The sequence below is a fragment of the Lagenorhynchus albirostris genome, chromosome 16, assembly GCF_949774975.1.
Source record: "Lagenorhynchus albirostris chromosome 16, mLagAlb1.1, whole genome shotgun sequence".
Taxonomy (NCBI): Eukaryota; Metazoa; Chordata; class Mammalia; order Artiodactyla; family Delphinidae; genus Lagenorhynchus; species Lagenorhynchus albirostris.
In genome coordinates this window covers 28,687,235-28,705,514 of record NC_083110.1, presented here as the reverse complement: position 1 = coordinate 28,705,514, position 18,280 = coordinate 28,687,235, and the positions used below count along the sequence as shown (strand labels likewise).

Here is an 18,280-nt window from a genome sequence, read left to right as displayed (position 1 = left end):
AAATAGGCTTTACTTAGAATTTCATAACATGCCCTTTTGGTAGCCAGCATAAAGGTCCTTTGAATGGAAGCATTTCCCTTTCTGAAAGGAGCTTAGATGGAATTACTGTGCAGACCTGTGCAGAGCAGGTGATGCTGACCAGCATGTTGAAATGCTCTCACTTGCCCAAGCTTTCATCTGGGAGTTTGCTAAATGAAACAACTGATCCTTCATGTGAGGTTCTTCAGCAGAGACCCATTTCTCTTTCTCTGAAAAACACAGTGCTTCTGGATAAAATGAAAGGATTTCTGAAACCCAACATAGAGTGAGGTAAGTGGATCCATTTATAGAGACAAAGGAGAAAATCATAAGGAATCAGATTTCTAGGGGCTTCCCGAATCCCCCCCAGAGATGGTTTTACAGTGATAGGGAAAACAACTCTGGAGAAAGTCAAAAATACGGCAATAGAATTAAAAAGAGCACCTGCAGAAGGAAGGAAGGAAAAAGAAACTTCACCCATTGAACATGTAATTCATGATATTCCTTTCTAAATTTGGATCCAAAAGTCAAGTGGACACCATTGATATGGTAGAAAGAGCTCTTCTTTTCTGAGGCGTGAGCAGAACTATTTCGATAAATAAGTGATTTCCAATGTTAACTGGAAGCAAGCAGGAAAGAAAAAAATGAAGGAAAAGAAATGTCCCAAGAGATAAGAAGTTGTTTTCATGAAGTAGTTAAGAAGGGTATTAAAAAAGTGTATACTTGAAGGTACGCTTGTGAAATCATAGGATTTAACAAGTTGTTACCACTTTCCTTGCTAGTGATGATGATTTGTTTCTAAGGTAACTTGATAGTCCAGGGTGACATTGGTCTTCATGGCCCAGGTCGCTTTATGACATTCCTAAGGAGTGACGTCTGCTTTGTACTCAGCAGACTCAGGACTTCTAATCGGCAATATCTCAGACTCTCCTTTTTGGCTGTGAGGCTGCTGGGCTCTCAACAAAACTCCTAAATAGGAATACTTGCAAAACTTTCATGCCTCAGCTGTCGGCCAAAGACAGAGCTAAGACACAGCTATTTTAATTCCTTGTGTAATAAAGGTATGATTGTTTTCTATGCCAGATGTCAGAGAGACGTGTACCAGATCTTTCTCTGTGTCTCCTTAAAAACAACAAACGAAAAAAAAAAAAACACAGGATGTCAGAAATAAAGCTATCATAATTATCCCTTTAGCATCACATATACATCTATGTGTAGCTTTTAACAAATGGCAGGGTCCTGGTGGTGAATATATATGTTATGTGACAGTGTTTTTTCCAGTCTTCAAAGTGAAATGACAGGTAAATGGGACAACTGCTCTTTACATAGATATTTTTTTCCCGAAGGGTCTTGGGCCTCCTACAGTTGGTGCCTGGCAGGTCCTCAGTGTTGGCATGCTTTGTCACTGTAGCCCTTTGAATGAGACCACTGAGGGGACTGCTTGCCATTCTGCTTGGGTCCTGATGTGGCTGGGGGAATAGCAGGGTTGAAACTGTAGTAGGTCTCTTAGGCGGCCAGTGGAATATTGTGTTTCATCAAAGAGAACAGGAAGGGGAGCTGTCTCATGCATCCTTATTACACCCATCTGGTTAGACTGCCAGACTGGGACCCAGTACAGGCTTCCCCACTCTAAGTCCTGGCAGGTAGACCCACGGCAAGGAGGCATTGCCAAGGTCAGGCTGTCCAGGTGTACTGAGATTATGTTGGGGAGGAAGACAGGGATGGAAACATAGGGCATAAGCTAAATGGGAGACTAATGAGTACCCAGGAAATGCCCAGAAGAGTCCAGGACAAACATCTGAAGAAGACTCAGAGAAGAATTTTGGAGTCTGCACCCAATAACAGCCCAAAGAGGTCCACGATGATTTGAAAACCTGTTATGCTGTAGAAATCCCAACCCACCTGCCCAACCTTGCCCTTGATGGGCCAGCCTTTGTCAACAGAGGGATCATGCTTTTTCTGAGGAGCCTCTCTGCAATCAGGAGAGCTTCTTCTGTGGGGAGCTTTGAGGCTGAAGCACCTTGGGACTGTGTCCCAGGCTGTTCCTCAAGGTTGCTCTCTCCTTAAGAAACAAGCACACCAGGGAATTGCTCCTCAATGTCTAGAACCTGATGATTGGTTATAACTAGTTAGAGATGGTTGTTTATGGGCCTCTTAAGTCAGGTATGATGATATTTAACATCCAGAAAAAACAGGCATTGGAGGCAGAGGCAGTGGTGGGATGAATACTCAGTTCTTCCTTCCTCAAGTCTAAGCTTTCATAGGCATGAGAGGAGTAGGACTCTAGGGGTCAGAGGTACTGCCCCACCTCCCCCATGCCAGGCACTATGTCTGGGTTCCTTCTTCTCCATTCAGACCTGGGACTTCTTTTTGCCCCCTTCTTCTCCCCATTTCTAATCACCTCACCCAGGCTGTCCAGTTTTGTGGATGGCCCCAGAATGAGGTTGGAGTTGGATAGAGAGCAGACATCTGTGCTGGAAAGCTATAGATACGCACGCAAGTGTGTGTCCACCCATAGGTACCACCCCTCGCCCGTACATGGTTCACTGACCCTGCCCTTAAAGAACTCAGTCTGTTTTGTAATATTTGTGCGTGAGTATATACACACCAAGGCTGTTTGAATTATCTACTCCATCATGTCCTTCCACTAGAAAAACAAGAGTTCACTATAGAAGAACTGGCTTGAGTCAGTGGAGGTAGGGAAACAAGGGAGTAAGAATCAGTTGGCACAAGCCTCTTAGATAGCCTCATCCACCAGAGGGCAGACAGCAGAAGCAAGAGGTACTACAATCCTGCAGCCTGTGGAACGAAAACCACATTCACAGAAAGATAGACAAAATGAAAAGGCAGAGGACTGTGTACCAGATGAAGGAACAAGATAAAACCCCAGGAAAACAACCAAATGAAGTGGAGATAGGCAACTTTCCAGAAAAAGAATTCAGAATAATGATAGTGCAGATGATCCAGGACCTCGGAAAAAGAATGGAGGCAAAGCTCGAGAAGATGCAAGAAATGTTTAACAAAGACCTAGAAGAATTAAAGAACAAACAAACAGGGATGAACAATACAATAACTGAAATGAAAAATACACTAGAAGGAATCAGTAGCAGAATAACTGAGACAGAAGAACAGATAAGTGACCTGGAAGACAGAATGGTGGAATTCACTGCCGTGGAACAGATAAAGAAGAAAGAATGAAAAGGAAGACAGCCTGAGAGGCCTCTGGGACAACATTAAACACACCAACATTGGCATTATACAGGTCCAAAAAGGAGAAGAGAGAAAGAAAGGACCCAAGAAAATATTTGAAGAGATTATAGTCGAAAACTTCCCTAACATGTGACAGGAAATAGCCACCCAAGTCCAGGAAGTGCAGAGAGTCCCAGGCAGGATAAACCCAAGGAGAAACAGGCTGAGACACATAGTAATCAAATTGACAAAAATTAAAGACAAAGAAAAATTATTGAAAGCAACAAGGGAAAAATGACAAATAATGTACAAGGGAACTCCCATAACAGCTGATTTCTCAGCAGGAACTCTACAACCCAGAAGGGAGTGGGACAATATATTTAAAGTGATGAAAGGGAAGAACTTAACAATCAAGATTACTCTACCTGGCAAGCATCTCATTCAGATTCGATGGAGAAATCAAAAGCTTTACAGACAAGCAAAAGCTAAGAGAATTCAGCACCACCAAACCAGCTCTACAACAAATGCTACAGGAACTTCTCTAAGTGGGAAACACAAGAGAAGAAAAGGATCTACAAAAACAAACCCAAGACAATTAAGAAAATGGTAATAGGAACATTCATATCAATAATTACCTTAAATATGAATGGATTAAATGCTCCAGCCAAAAGACACAGGCTTGCTGAATGGATACAAAAACAAGACCCATATATATGCTGTCAACAAGAGACCCATTTCAGACCTAGAGACACATACAGACTGAAAGTGAGGGGATGTAAAAAGATATTCCATGCAAATGGAAAACAAAAGAAAGCTGGAGGGCTTCCCTGGTGGTGCAGTGGTTGAAAGTCCGCCTGCCGATGCAGGGGACACGGGTTCGTGCCCCGGTCCTGGAAGATCCCACATGCCATGGGGCGGCTAGGCCTGTGAGCCATGGCCGCTGAGCCTGCGCGTCCAGGAGAGGCCACAACAGTGAGAGGCCCGCGTACTGCAAAAAAAAAAAGAAAGAAAGGCGGAGTAGCAATACTCAGACAAAATAGTCTTTAAAATAAAGAATGTTATAAGAGACAAGGAAGGACACTACATAATGATAAAGGGATCAATCCAAGAAGAAGATGTAACAATTATGAATATATATGCACCCAACATAGGAGCACCTCAGTATATAAGGCAAATGATAACAGCTGTAAAAGAGGAAATCGACAGTAACACAATACTAGTGGGGGACTTTAACACCTCACTTACACCAATGGACAGGTCATCCAGACAGAAAATTAATAAGGAAACGCAAGCTTTAAATGACACAACAGACCAGATAGATTTAATTGATATGTATAGGACATTCCATCCAAAAACAGCAGGTTACACTTTCTTTTCAAGTGCACATGGCACATTCTCCAGGATAGAACACATCTTGGGTCACAAATCAAGCCTTGGTAAATGTAAGAAAATTGAAATCATATCAAGCATCTTTTCCGACCACAATGTTATGAGATTAGAAATCAGTTACAGGGAAAAAAAACATAAAAAACACAAACACCTGGAGGCTAAACAACATGTTACTAAATAACCAAGAGATCACTGAAGAAATCAAAGCAGAGATCAAAAAATACCTAGAGACAAATGACAAGGAAAACATGATGATCCAAAACCTATGGGATGCAGCAAAAGCAGTTCTAAGAGGGAGTTTTATAGCAATACAATCCTACCTCAAGAAATAAGAAAAATCTCAAATAAACAATCTAACCTTACACCTAAAGGAACTAGAGAAAGAAAAACAAACAAAACCCAAAGTTAGTAGGAGGAAAGAAATCATAAAGATCAGAGTAGAAATAAATGAAATAGAAACAAAGAAAACAATAGCAAAGATCAATAAAACTAAAACCTGGTTCTTTGAGAAGATAAACAAAATTGATAAACCTTTAGCCAGACTCATCAAGAAAAAGAGGGAGAGGACTCAAATCAATAAAATTAGAAATGAAAAAGGAGAAGTTACAGTGGACACTGCAGAAATACAAAGCATCCTAATACACTACTACAAGCAACTCTATGCCAATAAAATGGACAACCTGGAAGAAATGGACAAATTCTTAGAAAGGTATACCCTTCCAAAACTGAACCAGGAAGAAATAGAAAATATGAACAGACCAATCACAAGTAATGAAATTGAAACTGTGATTAAAAATCTTCCAACAAACGAAAGTCCAGGATCAGATGGCTTCACAGGTGAATTCTATCAAACATTTAGAGAAGAGTTAACACCCACCCTTCTCAAACTCTCCCCAAAAATTTCAGAGGAAAGAACACTCCCAAACTCATTCTACAAGGCCATCACCCTCATATCAAAACCAGACAAAGATACTGCATAAAAAGAAACTTCCAGGCCAATATCATTGATGAATATAGATGCAGAAATCCTCTACAAAATACTAGCAAACAGAATCCAACAACACATTAAAAGTATCATACACCATGATCAAGTGGGATTTATTCCAGGGATGCAGGGATTCTTCAATATATGCAAATCAATCAATGTGATACACCATATTAGCAAATTGAAGAATAAAAACCATATGATCATCTTAATAGATGCAGAAAAAGCTCTGAGAAAATTCAACACCCATTTATTATAAAAACTCTCCAGAAAGTGGGCATAGAGGGAACCTTCCTCAACATAATAAAGGCCATATATGACAGACGCACAGCAAACATCATTCTCAATGGTGAAAAACTGAAAGCATTTCCTCTAAGATCAGGAACAAGACAAGGTTGTCCACTTTCGCCACTATTATTCAACATAGATTTGGAAGTCCTAGCCACGGCAGTCAGAGAAGAAAAAGAAAAGGAATCCAAATCGGAAAATAAGTAAAACTGTCACTGTTTGCAGATGACATGATACTATACATAGATAATTCTAAAGATGCCACCAGAAAACTACTCGAGCTAATCAATGAATTTGGTAAAGTTGCAGGATGCAAAATTAATGCACAGAAATCTCTTGCATTCCTATACACTAATGATGAAAAGTCTGAAAGAGAAATTAAGGAAACACTCCCATTTTCCATTGCAACAAAAAGAATAAAATGCTTAGGAATAAACCTACCTTTTGAGATCAAAGATCTTTATTCAGAAAAGTATAAGACACTGATGAAAGAAGTTAAAGATGATACCAACAGATGGAGAGATATACCATGTTCTTGGATTGGAAGAATCAATATTGTGAAAATGACTATACTACCCAAAGCAATCTACAGATTCAACACAATCCCTATCAAATTTCCAAAGGCATTTTTCACAGAACTAGAAGAAAAAAATCTTAAAATTTGTATGGAGACACAAAAGAGCCCAAGTAGCCAAAGTAATCAGAAGGGAAAAAACTGGAGCTGGAGGAATCAGATTCCCTGACTTCAGACTATACTACAGAGCTACAGTAATCAAGACAATATGGTACTGGCACAAAAACAGAAACAGAGATCAATGGAACAGGATAGAAAGCCAGAGATAAACCCACGCACCTATGGTCAACTAATCTATGACAAAGGAGGCAAGGGTATACAATGGAGAAAAGACAGTCTCTTCAATAAGTGGTGCTGGGAAAACTGGACAGCTACATGTAAAAGAATGAAATTAGGACACTCCCTAACACCATACACAAAAATAAACTCAAAATGGATTAAAAACCTAAATGTAAGATCAGACACTATAAAACTCTTAGAGGAAAACATAGGAAGAACATAAATCATAGCAAGATCTTTTTTGACCCACCTCCTAGAGTAATGGAAATAAAAACAAAAACAAATGGAACCTAATGAAACTTAAAAGCTTTTGCACAGCAAAGAAAGCTATAAACAAGACAACCCTCAGAATGGGAGAAAATATTTACAAATGAATCAACGGACAAAGGATTAATCTCCAAAATATGTAAACAGCTCATGCAACTCAATATTAAAAAAACAAATAACCGAATCCAAAAATGGGCAGAAGACTTAAATAGACATTTCTCCAAAGAAGACATACAGATGGCCAAGAAGCACATGAAAAGCTGCTCAACATCACTAATTATTAGAGAAATGCAAATCAAAACTACAATGAGGTATCACCTCACAACAGTTAGAATGGGCATCATCAGAAAATCTACAAACCACAAATGCTGGAGAGGGTGTGGAGAAAAGGGTACCGTCTTGCACTGTTGGTGGGAATATCAATTGATACAGCCACTATGGAGAACAGTATGGAGGTTCCTTAAAAGACTAAAAATGGAACTACCATATGACCCAGCAATACCATTCCTGGGCATATACCGAGAGAAAACCATATTTTAAAAAGACACATGCACCCCAGTGTTCATTGCAGCACTATTTACAATAGCGAGTCATGGAAGCAACCTAAATTCCCATCGACTGATGAGTGGATAAAGAAGATGTGGTACATATATACAATGGAATATTACTCAGCCATAAAAAGGAACGAAATTGGGTCATTTGCAGAGACTTGGATGGACCTAGAGATTGTCATACAGAGTGAAGTTAGAGAAAAACAAATATCGTATATTAACGCATGTATGTGGAATCTAGAAGAAAAAAAAAAAAGAATCCGTTGGTCAGGACTCCTCAGACAGTTTGGTGAAAACTGAACCAGCACTCATTTGGCAAGACTCTGTTTTATGTAGTAGCTTAACTGATTTATTCCATAAAAGTTTCTGGCAAATATTAACAGTAATTCCACTCTGGTAACAACTGTGATTGAAATAATTGTAGTTTGTAGATAAGCTGGAGAAAACAAGCATTAGTGGGTAGGTTGTCTTGGACATCATTCCAAGAGTCCAACGGTGAAGAAATACATAATCTATGGACATAGAATTGGAAGAGATATTTAGAAGACCTATGACTGGTTCATCCCCCTGCCTCTCCTACATCCATGCTGAGCCAACCAGGCAAATGAAAACTCTTTTCTCTGCTCAAGACCTGGAAAAAGGAGAATACACAATGTTGTGTGGCCCCTCATTAAAATGACTCATGGCTTTCTCTGCCGGGAGATCTTGGTTAATTATTTAGTATTTATGAGACTTGTATGGCTGCCTTCGTGGAAATATCATTTTCCAGGTGTTGCTTTTTTTAATATTACCCAAAATGAATGCTGTAATATAGAGAATCACACCAGATGTCAGCTCACTGCAAATCCTGTTGGGCATTTGAATTATATCGCAATACCTGATAAGGAGGCAATAAAGCAGATACAAAAAAATAGAATGTGAAATAACTGATTCTGTCAGTTTTTGTTCATTTCGATGATTGCCTTTTGGGGCATTTTTCTACAAACAGTTCTTATTATCATTATTGTTATTACCTTGGTTTTTAAGATAACTATCACTTGTTCAGTAATTAGTCTTCACTCATTATCCGATTTCATTCTCACAACAGCCTTTGAGGTTTGATCCTTATCTCCAGTTTCCAGATGAGAAAACCAAGGCTTGGAGAGGTCAGATTATGTGCCCACAATCGTACAGCTAGTAAGTGATAGAGCTGGGATCTCTTCCACTGAACTCCAAAACTACCTAAACCTGCTAACCACTCGAGGTCAACTCACATTTTGCTGTTGATTTACACACTTGGGTGCATTAGTGAATAAAAAGGTTTGGGATGAAGGTGAGAAGGAGCACCTAAGCTCAGATAGGTATATTGAATTTTTTTTTAATTATTATTTTTTTTTTTTGCGGTACGTGGGCCTCTCCCTGCTGTGGCCTCTCCCGTTGCGGAGCACAGGCTCCGGACGCGCAGGCTCAGCAGCCATGGCTCTCGGGGCCCAGCCGCTCCGCGGCACGTGGGATCGTCCCGGACTGGGGCACGAACCCGTGTCCCCTGCATCGGCAGGCGGACTCTCAACCACTGCGCCACCAGGGAAGCCCAAATTGAAATTCTTTGAGAAAATTTAGAAGAGCTCCACAAAAAGTGACAGAGATTTCATGAAAACAGATGGTCTCTGTGTTTCATTGAGAAATCCAATGTGTAAGGAACTGACATTTTTTGTTCTCTCCAACAGCGATCTGTGTCATTTTCTTTGTCTCCTAGAAGAATGCTTAATTATTAGGACTCATCATTCAGGTAGATACCCTGAGCCATAGAACTGCTTTGAAGTCCACTGCTGTCATAGTTCCACGGTTCTCCAGATCACTCAGAGCTCAAGAAGACAGAGCACATAGGCTTCCAGAGAGCAGTGAGGGTTTATATACTTACTACCTCTCCATTTGTTCCAGTGCATTTCAACATGACCCTAATGAGGTATATGCTTGTGGCTGTTGGATTACATCTCATCAACTGAGCAGAGGCATAATTAGAAGCCTGCTGCTGTCAGAAAGTTTAATAGGCCGATTGATACAAACCCATAACTGAAGATTTCCCAGCAAAGCCATTTAACCAACTGGCTGGAGATCATGATACAGCAGTACTGCAAGTAACAAAAAGTGTTTTCTATTCACATTAGAACCATTGCAAGGTCTAAGAAAAGTGTTTTATGATAAAACAAAGGGCCCATTCTGATGTTATCAGTAGTATTGATGAATGATTGAACAAAAACTTACCCATCAGCAATAACAGCATCTTAGAAGGTAACGACTTCAAGATGTTCTATGATAAAATCACAATGATGGGGAACAGAAGAGGCCAGCTTCTGTTTGGTAAAACTAATAAAAACTACACAACTTACTGAATACATGCCCCACCCAGTATAAACGCCAAAGCACCAACATTGGAAAGATTAGCTCTTAAGTACACAGCTCTGTCAAGGGAATTAAAATGTAGGCACTGGGAAAAGCCACCAGATAGAAAGCTTTCAACTTGGATCTATTCAAGACCTGGGCAGTCCTGAGGTGCTGTCCAGTTTAGAAGACAATATTCTACGTAAAGATTCTTGCTTTCTCAATGACTAATTAGCATCACACCATTCACACAAAATCCACGATTGTTATTAGCTTGCAAGATATTTTTGCGATACCTAAAATTATATGAATAATAAAATTGATTTCTAATTTGGAGTACATTGTAAAGACTCGCCTCCCTTTTAAAATGTCTTGGTCTCAAATATTCTGATTAGCTAGGTGCTTTTATTTCTATTTTGTGAGCAGGAAAACCAAAGCACTTTGCTTATCCAATATATCCTAATGTTATCAGGAAAATCTCAAATCACTTAGATTTACTACCTCTCCTTTGCAGGTAGGTTTCTTAATATCCATGATTATATAATGTCATTTTTCTATATTTTGATTGAATGGAATGGGATGCAAAGCTTATTTATTGTCTAATCCATGATTAGAAGTGTTAAAAGTATCTAAATATTATCATCCATTACCATATATATATATATATATATATATATTTTTTTTTTTTTTTTTGCGGTACGCGGGCCTCTCACTGTTGCGGCCTCTCCCGTTGCGGAGCACAGGCTCCGGACGCGCAGGCCTAGCGGCCATGGCTCACGGGCCTAGGCGCTCCGCGGCATTTGGGATCTTCCTGGACTGGGGCACGGACCCGTGTCCCCTGCATCAGCAGGTGCACTTTCAACCACTGCGCCACCAGGGAAGCCCTCCATTACCATATTCATTCTTTTTCTTCTAGAATTAAGAGAGGCTGAGGCATCCATCTTTAGGCAGCTGGATAACTAGGAGTTATTTCTCTGTAAGCAGAGGAACTTAGGCTCAGCAGACAGGGTCAAGCTGCATGACACCACTACCATTCAGGGTCCCAGGAAGGACTTTTGGGGATTAGTAATGTCCCACATGACAGTCTTTACAGAGGAGGGTTAGGTACAGGTTAGAGAGTTCAGCTTCCTCTGAATTTTCCCAGACCATTCGATGAACACATACATGTTTTTCTAGGGCAGTTTTCCCTCTTCCCACAGTCAGTCATACCCCATTGTCAACCCCTGTTGCTTTTATGTAAGCTCCATGGCAGGCCCTGTGGATAGCGGATACCATGTCTTATGCTTCCTTTTCCTCTCCAAGGATATGGCAAATTATCTGGAAAAGGAAGGTGGTATGGCAGAAAGGATACTGGGTCTGTGTCCCAACTCTACCGCTTAGCTACATGATCTTGGGTAGGTTTCTGAGCCTCTGTTTCTCTGTCTGCAAAATGGGGATTAGAACAAAATGTCTGCTACTATATATTTTGCAAAGTTGTGAGGACCAAATGCAATAGTATGTGTAAACTCTATACAATTGCCAGGTATTATTATATTGAATTGAATGAGGCGCAACATTCCGAGACAGTTAAGAATTCCTTGCTCCTAGTGCTATAAGAATTCAGAGATGGGAGAGTTCAGTGAGGGCAGGAGTAATTGGCCGTGCCGTGCCTTTTGGTTGGCCTTGAAAGCTGCCTGAGGTTTGGACACAAAGAGGGAGGAGCATTTGAAGAGGCCACAGCAGAAGCGCAGAGTTAAAATTAGGAATATGCGGGGTGTCACATGCATGAAATTATGAAGATACCAGCTTGTGGCAGCAAAGGGCTTTGACGTGGAGTGCGGTTGAAAATGGGAGATACAGGGTGAGGCTAGGTTTTAGAGGTTTTTCTCAGCCACACTTGGAATTGATGCATGAGGCAGGAGAGAGCCATGATGGTGGATGAATGACACCTTTTAATTAAATTAATCCGGCAACATTGCAGAGGCGAGACTAGGAGAAGAGTCTGGAATCATGAAGCTTATTGTATTGATTCACGTCCGTAGCGTGTGAGCCTGAACTCTGGTGGTCTGTAATCCTGGTGGGAATTGAGAAGGCTCCATCCAGTTTAAAAAGGGACTCACCACAAGAGTGAGGAGAATTTAAATGTTGGAAATTATTTCACAAAGTGCTATTTTGTTCCTCAGCTAGTCCCTTCCCTCTCATGTGGTTATTTATTAAATTATCTTGGATATTTGCTGCTGCTGTTCCTAAATGCTTAACATTTCTTTCTCCCTCATAAATGACGGTCTCCACAACCTCTCCCAATCCAGCCCTCATCATTTTTCCTTTTAATCTTAAACTAAAAATGTGCTCCTCAGGCACTGTCTGGTTGTTAATTGGAATGTCATTGGTGAAGCTTGCATGGTGGCATCGTAATTACTTCCCTGTATTGTCTTAATTCCGCACCACCCCCATCGCCCTGTTCACATCTGAAAATGATAGTCTCTATTCAACCCCTTGATCTCAGCACTTAGTTAAGCGGTAGGCAGGTGGTTGTCTGGGTATGGGCTCCAACGCTTAATCCTCTGTGTTCAGGTCTGAATAGGAGTCACCTTGAGCAGCAACACCTGTAAGGAGTGTGTAGTTGCAGGAAAGTTCTTCAAGAGCTGTGGTTCTCAAAGTGGGGTCCCCGGCTCAGCAGCAGCATCTGGGAAATGCAGATCCTCAGGGACCCCATACCACGCCAACTGTATCAGGAGCTCTGGGGGTGGGGTCCACCAGTGTTTTAACAAGCCCTCCAGGTGCATGCTAAAGTTTGAGAAACACTGTTCTGGAGAAAGATTTTCAAAGGGTTGGAAAGCCAGCCTCAGCGAGTTAGGAAAACAGACTTCAGAAAATACCAGGGAAGTTTTAGAGGCTGAGAAGAGAGGCAGTTACTTCCTTCTTGGAGATGATACAGGCATCACAACTGCTAGAAGTGAGATTTTTGTCCTTAGCCCCCTGCCCCTTAAAAGAAAACCTGGGTAGTCATTGCTTGCCTCATGCTTTGGAAAGATAAGTTCTGAAGTCAGTCTTCAAGAAGGGCTGTTGGATCTCCCTGCTCAAAGGTCTTCGTGGGATACTGTATTGTTAAATAGGTGAAAAAAGAGATATATTTCCCACTTGGGTGAGTCTCATTTTCCTCTGTAGAGACATCTAAATACTTAGGTTATGCTTACTTGATGGTCAAGAGGAAACAAGGGTTCGTATTCCAACCTGTTCTACACTGAAAGTTTATCCCATCAGGAGCAGCTTTTTTTTGAGGTTCTTTTGAAGGTGCCCCAGTCATAGAGTCCTGATCAAAATGCTAAATTTGCCTAAGGTTTTAGTATCACACTTGATCCATGGACTATGGGAGCCTAGTAATGAACGGTCCATCAGCTTACCAAGTATCTTGTCTTCTCTAATTAGTAAGTCATTAGTTAACCAAGAGCAATTTAGGGAAAGTCAGTTCTACTACCAGGTCTAGTGTTTTTATCTCAGTTCTTAAAACTCTTATTTATTTATTTTTTTTCTGTTGGCAACATATGTCCATAAAAAGCCTGTTCTGATGTGGGCATGCCTCATCAGAATGGCGATCCACATTTAAGTGTGTAATTCAGAGTCACTTTCCTTTGTAGAAAAAAATAAAGTGATTTCTAGCTCTTAAAATTTCTGACAAGGAACTCTTCTATTTTACACAAGAAGGAAGAGTTTGTATTTCATTCCCCGTCCTACAATGAGCATTAATCATTAAGATAAAGTCTCTTTGGGAGGAAAATAAATCCTGGCTGATATGGCCAATCCTTTTGTTGTTGAATTCTGTATTTTCTTTTTATAAGATCAATGAACTTCTCCCTGGGTTGTTTCCATTTGGGGAATGAAACGATGGGGCTTTAGAGTCTCTGCTCTGTGGTCTTTGATTGTGTGAGTCCATGGACTAAAGGCACTCAGAGGATTTATCTTAGAGGGGATCCTGATAAACCGTTCTGATGCCACTTGAGAAAACTAGGCAGGACATTTCTCCTTGGGCTCTTACGGCAAGCAGGAAAGAGCTGAGAGAGATAGAAACCAGACTCCCCGATCACTCCGGTCCTACTGGGTTCCTGGGGGCTGGCCCTCTTCTGTTGCAGAGTTTTCTGCTTCTCTCCCCCTTCTTCATCTTAGTGAAGTGGCTCACGTTACTGGTGAGCTTCAGCCAGAGGGAAAGCCTCCAGCACCAGCAGCATAATTTACTTCCTTTATTGTTTCAGCTCAAAGTCTGAGACTTAAGGAATGATATAAAAGGATGATTAAATCAGTTCTCTAAAGTTTTGAATAAAAGACTAGAGAAAAGGTCTATTTTGGTTTCAACATTGTTCTCTGTAAGTCAGGAGTGCTGTTGAGGTATATTTTTCAACAGAGTGTCCTTTAGCATCAAGCCCTCTCATTGCTACCTTTAGGGATGGGCAATATAGGAGGGAACAGCAGAAATGACAGGGAAGTCAAGAAACAGTGCAAATAACTTGCTACAGCCTAATTCCTTATACTCTTTCAAACGTCTACTTCCATTTGTGTCGAACTGAAATATCCTCAATGGCATTGAGCTAACATCTCTTCCCCCACTGTTCCATTCTCTTCCACAGCCTAGCAAATACTCTCCCTGCTCGATGTATTTCAAGGTTACTACGAAATTAACTACAGAAGCAATGGAATTAATAGGAGCTAGGGAACTCATAGGGCCCTCAAATATACCACCAGTAAATATTGTGAGAGCAATAGTAAGGTTATCGTGTGGCCTTGGTGAAGTGATACTGGGTTTTCCGTAATAGACTTGAGAACCAAGACTTTCTCTCCGTCCCCTAACTTGTGTTTTCATCAGTCTTGATGAAAACGAATTTATAATGCACAGCTAAGCCAGTGCTGGCACAAGGGAGGACATGAGTGCAACACAGTGTTTACCAACAGAGCCCCCCATCCGCAATCTCTCTCCTCTCTCTCTCTCTCTCTCCCCCTCTCCCCCCCCCCCACACACTGTTTACTCTTCACTACTTCTGTAGCACATCATACCAGTGGCTTACCTAGCACAGAGCTGCATTGTCTCTTCATCCCTTGGGATCTGTAGTGGACTTCTGGTCAACCTAGTTCATGTACTTCTTTTCCTTGCAGCTAGAGTAGCTAAGAACTCCGACACATGTGGACCTTGTGGGTCTTGTTCTTGAAACAAAACAAAATGCCACCATGGCTTGGGAATTGTAGAAGTGTCACTTGTTAACCCCAGGCCTGAATTCTCCTTTTTTCATTGAATCAACACCTGAGTAGGAGGCCAGGCAAAGAGCAGGGTGGGCTGTGGTGTTGAGTCTCTTTTGCTCCTGTCTCCTTTCAGCATTGGACTAAGGAAACTCCATGCTGTCTCTCCTCCCACTTTCCCTTAGTGAAAACCTAGCAGTTGCCATTTCCTTTATGCAAGAACTGTTTTTCAGTGTTTGTTTTCTGTTCAGTCCGCTTAGTGTATAAATGCAAATGTAGATTCCTCTTCATGCTTGTCCGGAGGCTTTTCCACGTATTTGTGACTTGGGAGATGACAAGGGCATGTTTGATTGTAATACAGATGAAGAATGGATAAATCCGGTGCATGTAACACGATCGGAGAATCCCACAGACGGACTCACCCTGCCTTTAAGTGGGCCCTGCATTCTCATACTGCACAGATTCCTGCCTGTTGAACAGCCAAGCACGGCCGCTACAGAAGTACAACTATACTAACTGGTATCGTGTACAGCAATTTCCGAAGTGGTGATACTCGGAAATCCTCCATCCTGCACTTCTCAAGCTAGCCCTCTCCTGGCCCGGAGGTCCATGTTGCTTCCCATCTGGGGAAAGTATTTTACTTCTCTCCATCCTCCCTTCTCTCCCTCACCTCACCTTCTTGATGTTCCTGGCCTGAGTAGAACCATGTGCTCACTGAGAACAGTATACTGTGACTTTTCATTCACAGCTTTGAAAGGCTTGTGAGGCTTTCCTGCTTCCCACCCAGCCCAGACCTTGGGACTTTTCACACTCGATCCTCTGATCAGTTTGATGCAGGAAAGCACATGGAAGCCATGTACCAGTTTGTATAGTCGTACACTTTTGAACTGCCTACTCTTGAACAAAGTAGAGTGTGCTGGGGATTCGCACTGGCTGCTTGACACACACAAAGGCAATTAACCTGCATGCCAAAAAAAAAAAAAAAATTAACCCTTAGAGTACTGCTTCAATATATTGGTTTAATGGTCTTGAATTTTACCAGTTGGGCAACGCTTCTTTCCCCAGATCAGAGTGCTGCATTTAAGTCCATCTTTAGTCTAGCCAGAACATCGAGGAGGATCCTCTCCTCCACAGCTTTCCTGAGATGCTCCTGGGTCCTTTCTTACTAATCAACTGATGGCTTTTAAAAGGTCTAAAACACAGCCATTGTGTTTAATTGAAAACGGGCTTCATTTCTAATGTGCCGGAGAGTAGGAGGGACTGCTTTTAGCTTCCGTTTGTGTCCTCTAAAAGAAGTCAGTTCTTTAAGGGTTAATATGAAATTGAGGAGTTTGGTGGTTTCTTCTGCTTGTCCTTCCTCCAAGGTGTCTGCATGATCCTCTTTAGATTCTTAGCTCAACTGTTGAATGTTGATGAACATAGTATATGTATAAAATGATGAAAACAAATCAAAGAACAAAAGACTGTATGGTTGAATGGAAAGACCCCCTGGCAATGCTTGCTTGATGATCACAGGGGATAGAAAGACCAAATGTTTTATTTTATGAACGTTCATTTTGTCCTCTCCCCCAAGCACCACCACTGCACAGCAATGTGGAAGACTTGACGATGCTTTTCATTTACCTCTTGCTTTTTCTTCTTCCTGTCTAATAGCCCAATAGAATCCTGCCAGAATTTCTACAAAGATTTCACATTACAGATCGACATGGCTTTCAACGTGTTCTTCCTTCTCTACTTTGGCTTGCGGGTAAGTTTGAACAGCACTGCTCAGTAGCACAATGAGGCATGCACATCTTACACCCAGGGACCATTCCACATCAGCCATCCGCTCCCGCAGGCAAGAGGAAGCCCAGTGTTTCCAGGGGAGACGATAGATCCGCATTCTGATTTTCTGCGAGAGAGCCCTTTCCTTAGCTCAGCATTTCCTGAAGTACCTGTTAATTTTGTTCCGAGCAGGAGAAATAGGCATTGAAATAACTATTACACCTCTACTGGTCTACCGCTTTTCATCTCTCTAGTCACGCATGAATGCATGGTTACCTTAAATAGGAGGGAAGAAAACCTTCTCCTCTTAAGATTATGCTTATCAGTGCTCACTTAGCTGAATCCTGAGAGAACAGTGAGTTGTGAGGGTTGAATCAAGGGGCTAGATTGGCAGAATTTGCGGCTTGGGGGATTTATACTAGACCCTGCTTATGAAGGGAGCTGTACAGAATGTAGATTACAGAGACTGTGTGTGTGAATGAATGCATAAATATATGCTTTATTTATAGTTATATTTATATTAGAGACTTTAAGAAAGGTGAGATAATTCAAACTTCCCTATGATGCCGTTGAAAACCACAGAAAATTATACTACCTGATCTTTCTCCAAGGCTAACGTAGCTTACAGTCAGTCTCTAGAAAAGACTAGAGAGTGTATGCAAATTCGAAGACAAAAATAGCATGTGATTGGTATAGATATAAGAAGAATATAAACTCTCCCTCCAGGCCCCCGTGAAAAAGCAAAACGTACCCTTTGGCAAAAGAGTATAGTTTGAATGCCGGCACCATGCTTCTCATTTTTTTTCTCTCTCTCTTCTTTTTTCTTTCCCCCAGTTTATTGCAGCCAATGATAAGCTGTGGTTCTGGCTGGAAGTGAACTCTGTAGTAGATTTCTTCACGGTCCCCCCCGTGTTTGTGTCTGTGTACTTAAACAGAAGTTGGCTTGGTAAGTCAATCTCTCTTCCTTCCCTCTTACTGGTTTCTGCGCCATGGCTGAAATATAGAATCTGGTGCATGTGGGGTGCATCAGAGGACTGGGAATCCACAGAAGGAAAGTTTTGTGGATTCATATGAACAACTCCTGGAGTTTTAGAAGTTGACGGTGAGAGTCCTCTTGGAAGCAAGCAGTAGCCCAGAAGGATGTGTACAGTGAGTGCTTCAGAGAATGTTTTATCATTGTGGAAGCCCAGCGGCCATCACTGTCACAGCCAGGACCTCTTCATTCATGGTTCTGTCACTTTTCATTCAACTGGGAGTCAGGACTGGATGAAGAAGCCCATGGGCACAAGGCCAACTTTCTGAGTAGCTGATTCAGGTGCCCCGGAAGGCCTGCCTGCCAGCCAAAGTTAGCTTCTGTCTGCTGCTTAGTTTTGTGATGAGTGGGTCCTGCATGCTTTCCTTATAGTTGTG

General features: G+C 41.5%; 1 protein-coding gene across 1 annotated transcript in view; it reads left to right on the top strand.

Annotated features, from left to right (window-relative positions):
• Positions 1-18,280, top strand: part of KCNMA1 (potassium calcium-activated channel subfamily M alpha 1) — a 728,670-nt gene that overhangs the window by 422,735 nt on the left and 287,655 nt on the right. The window contains exons 4-5 of the mRNA XM_060126951.1: positions 16,760-16,853; positions 17,705-17,816. Coding sequence (XP_059982934.1) covers positions 16,760-16,853; positions 17,705-17,816 — 206 coding nt within the window. The remainder of the gene's footprint in view (positions 1-16,759; positions 16,854-17,704; positions 17,817-18,280) is intronic.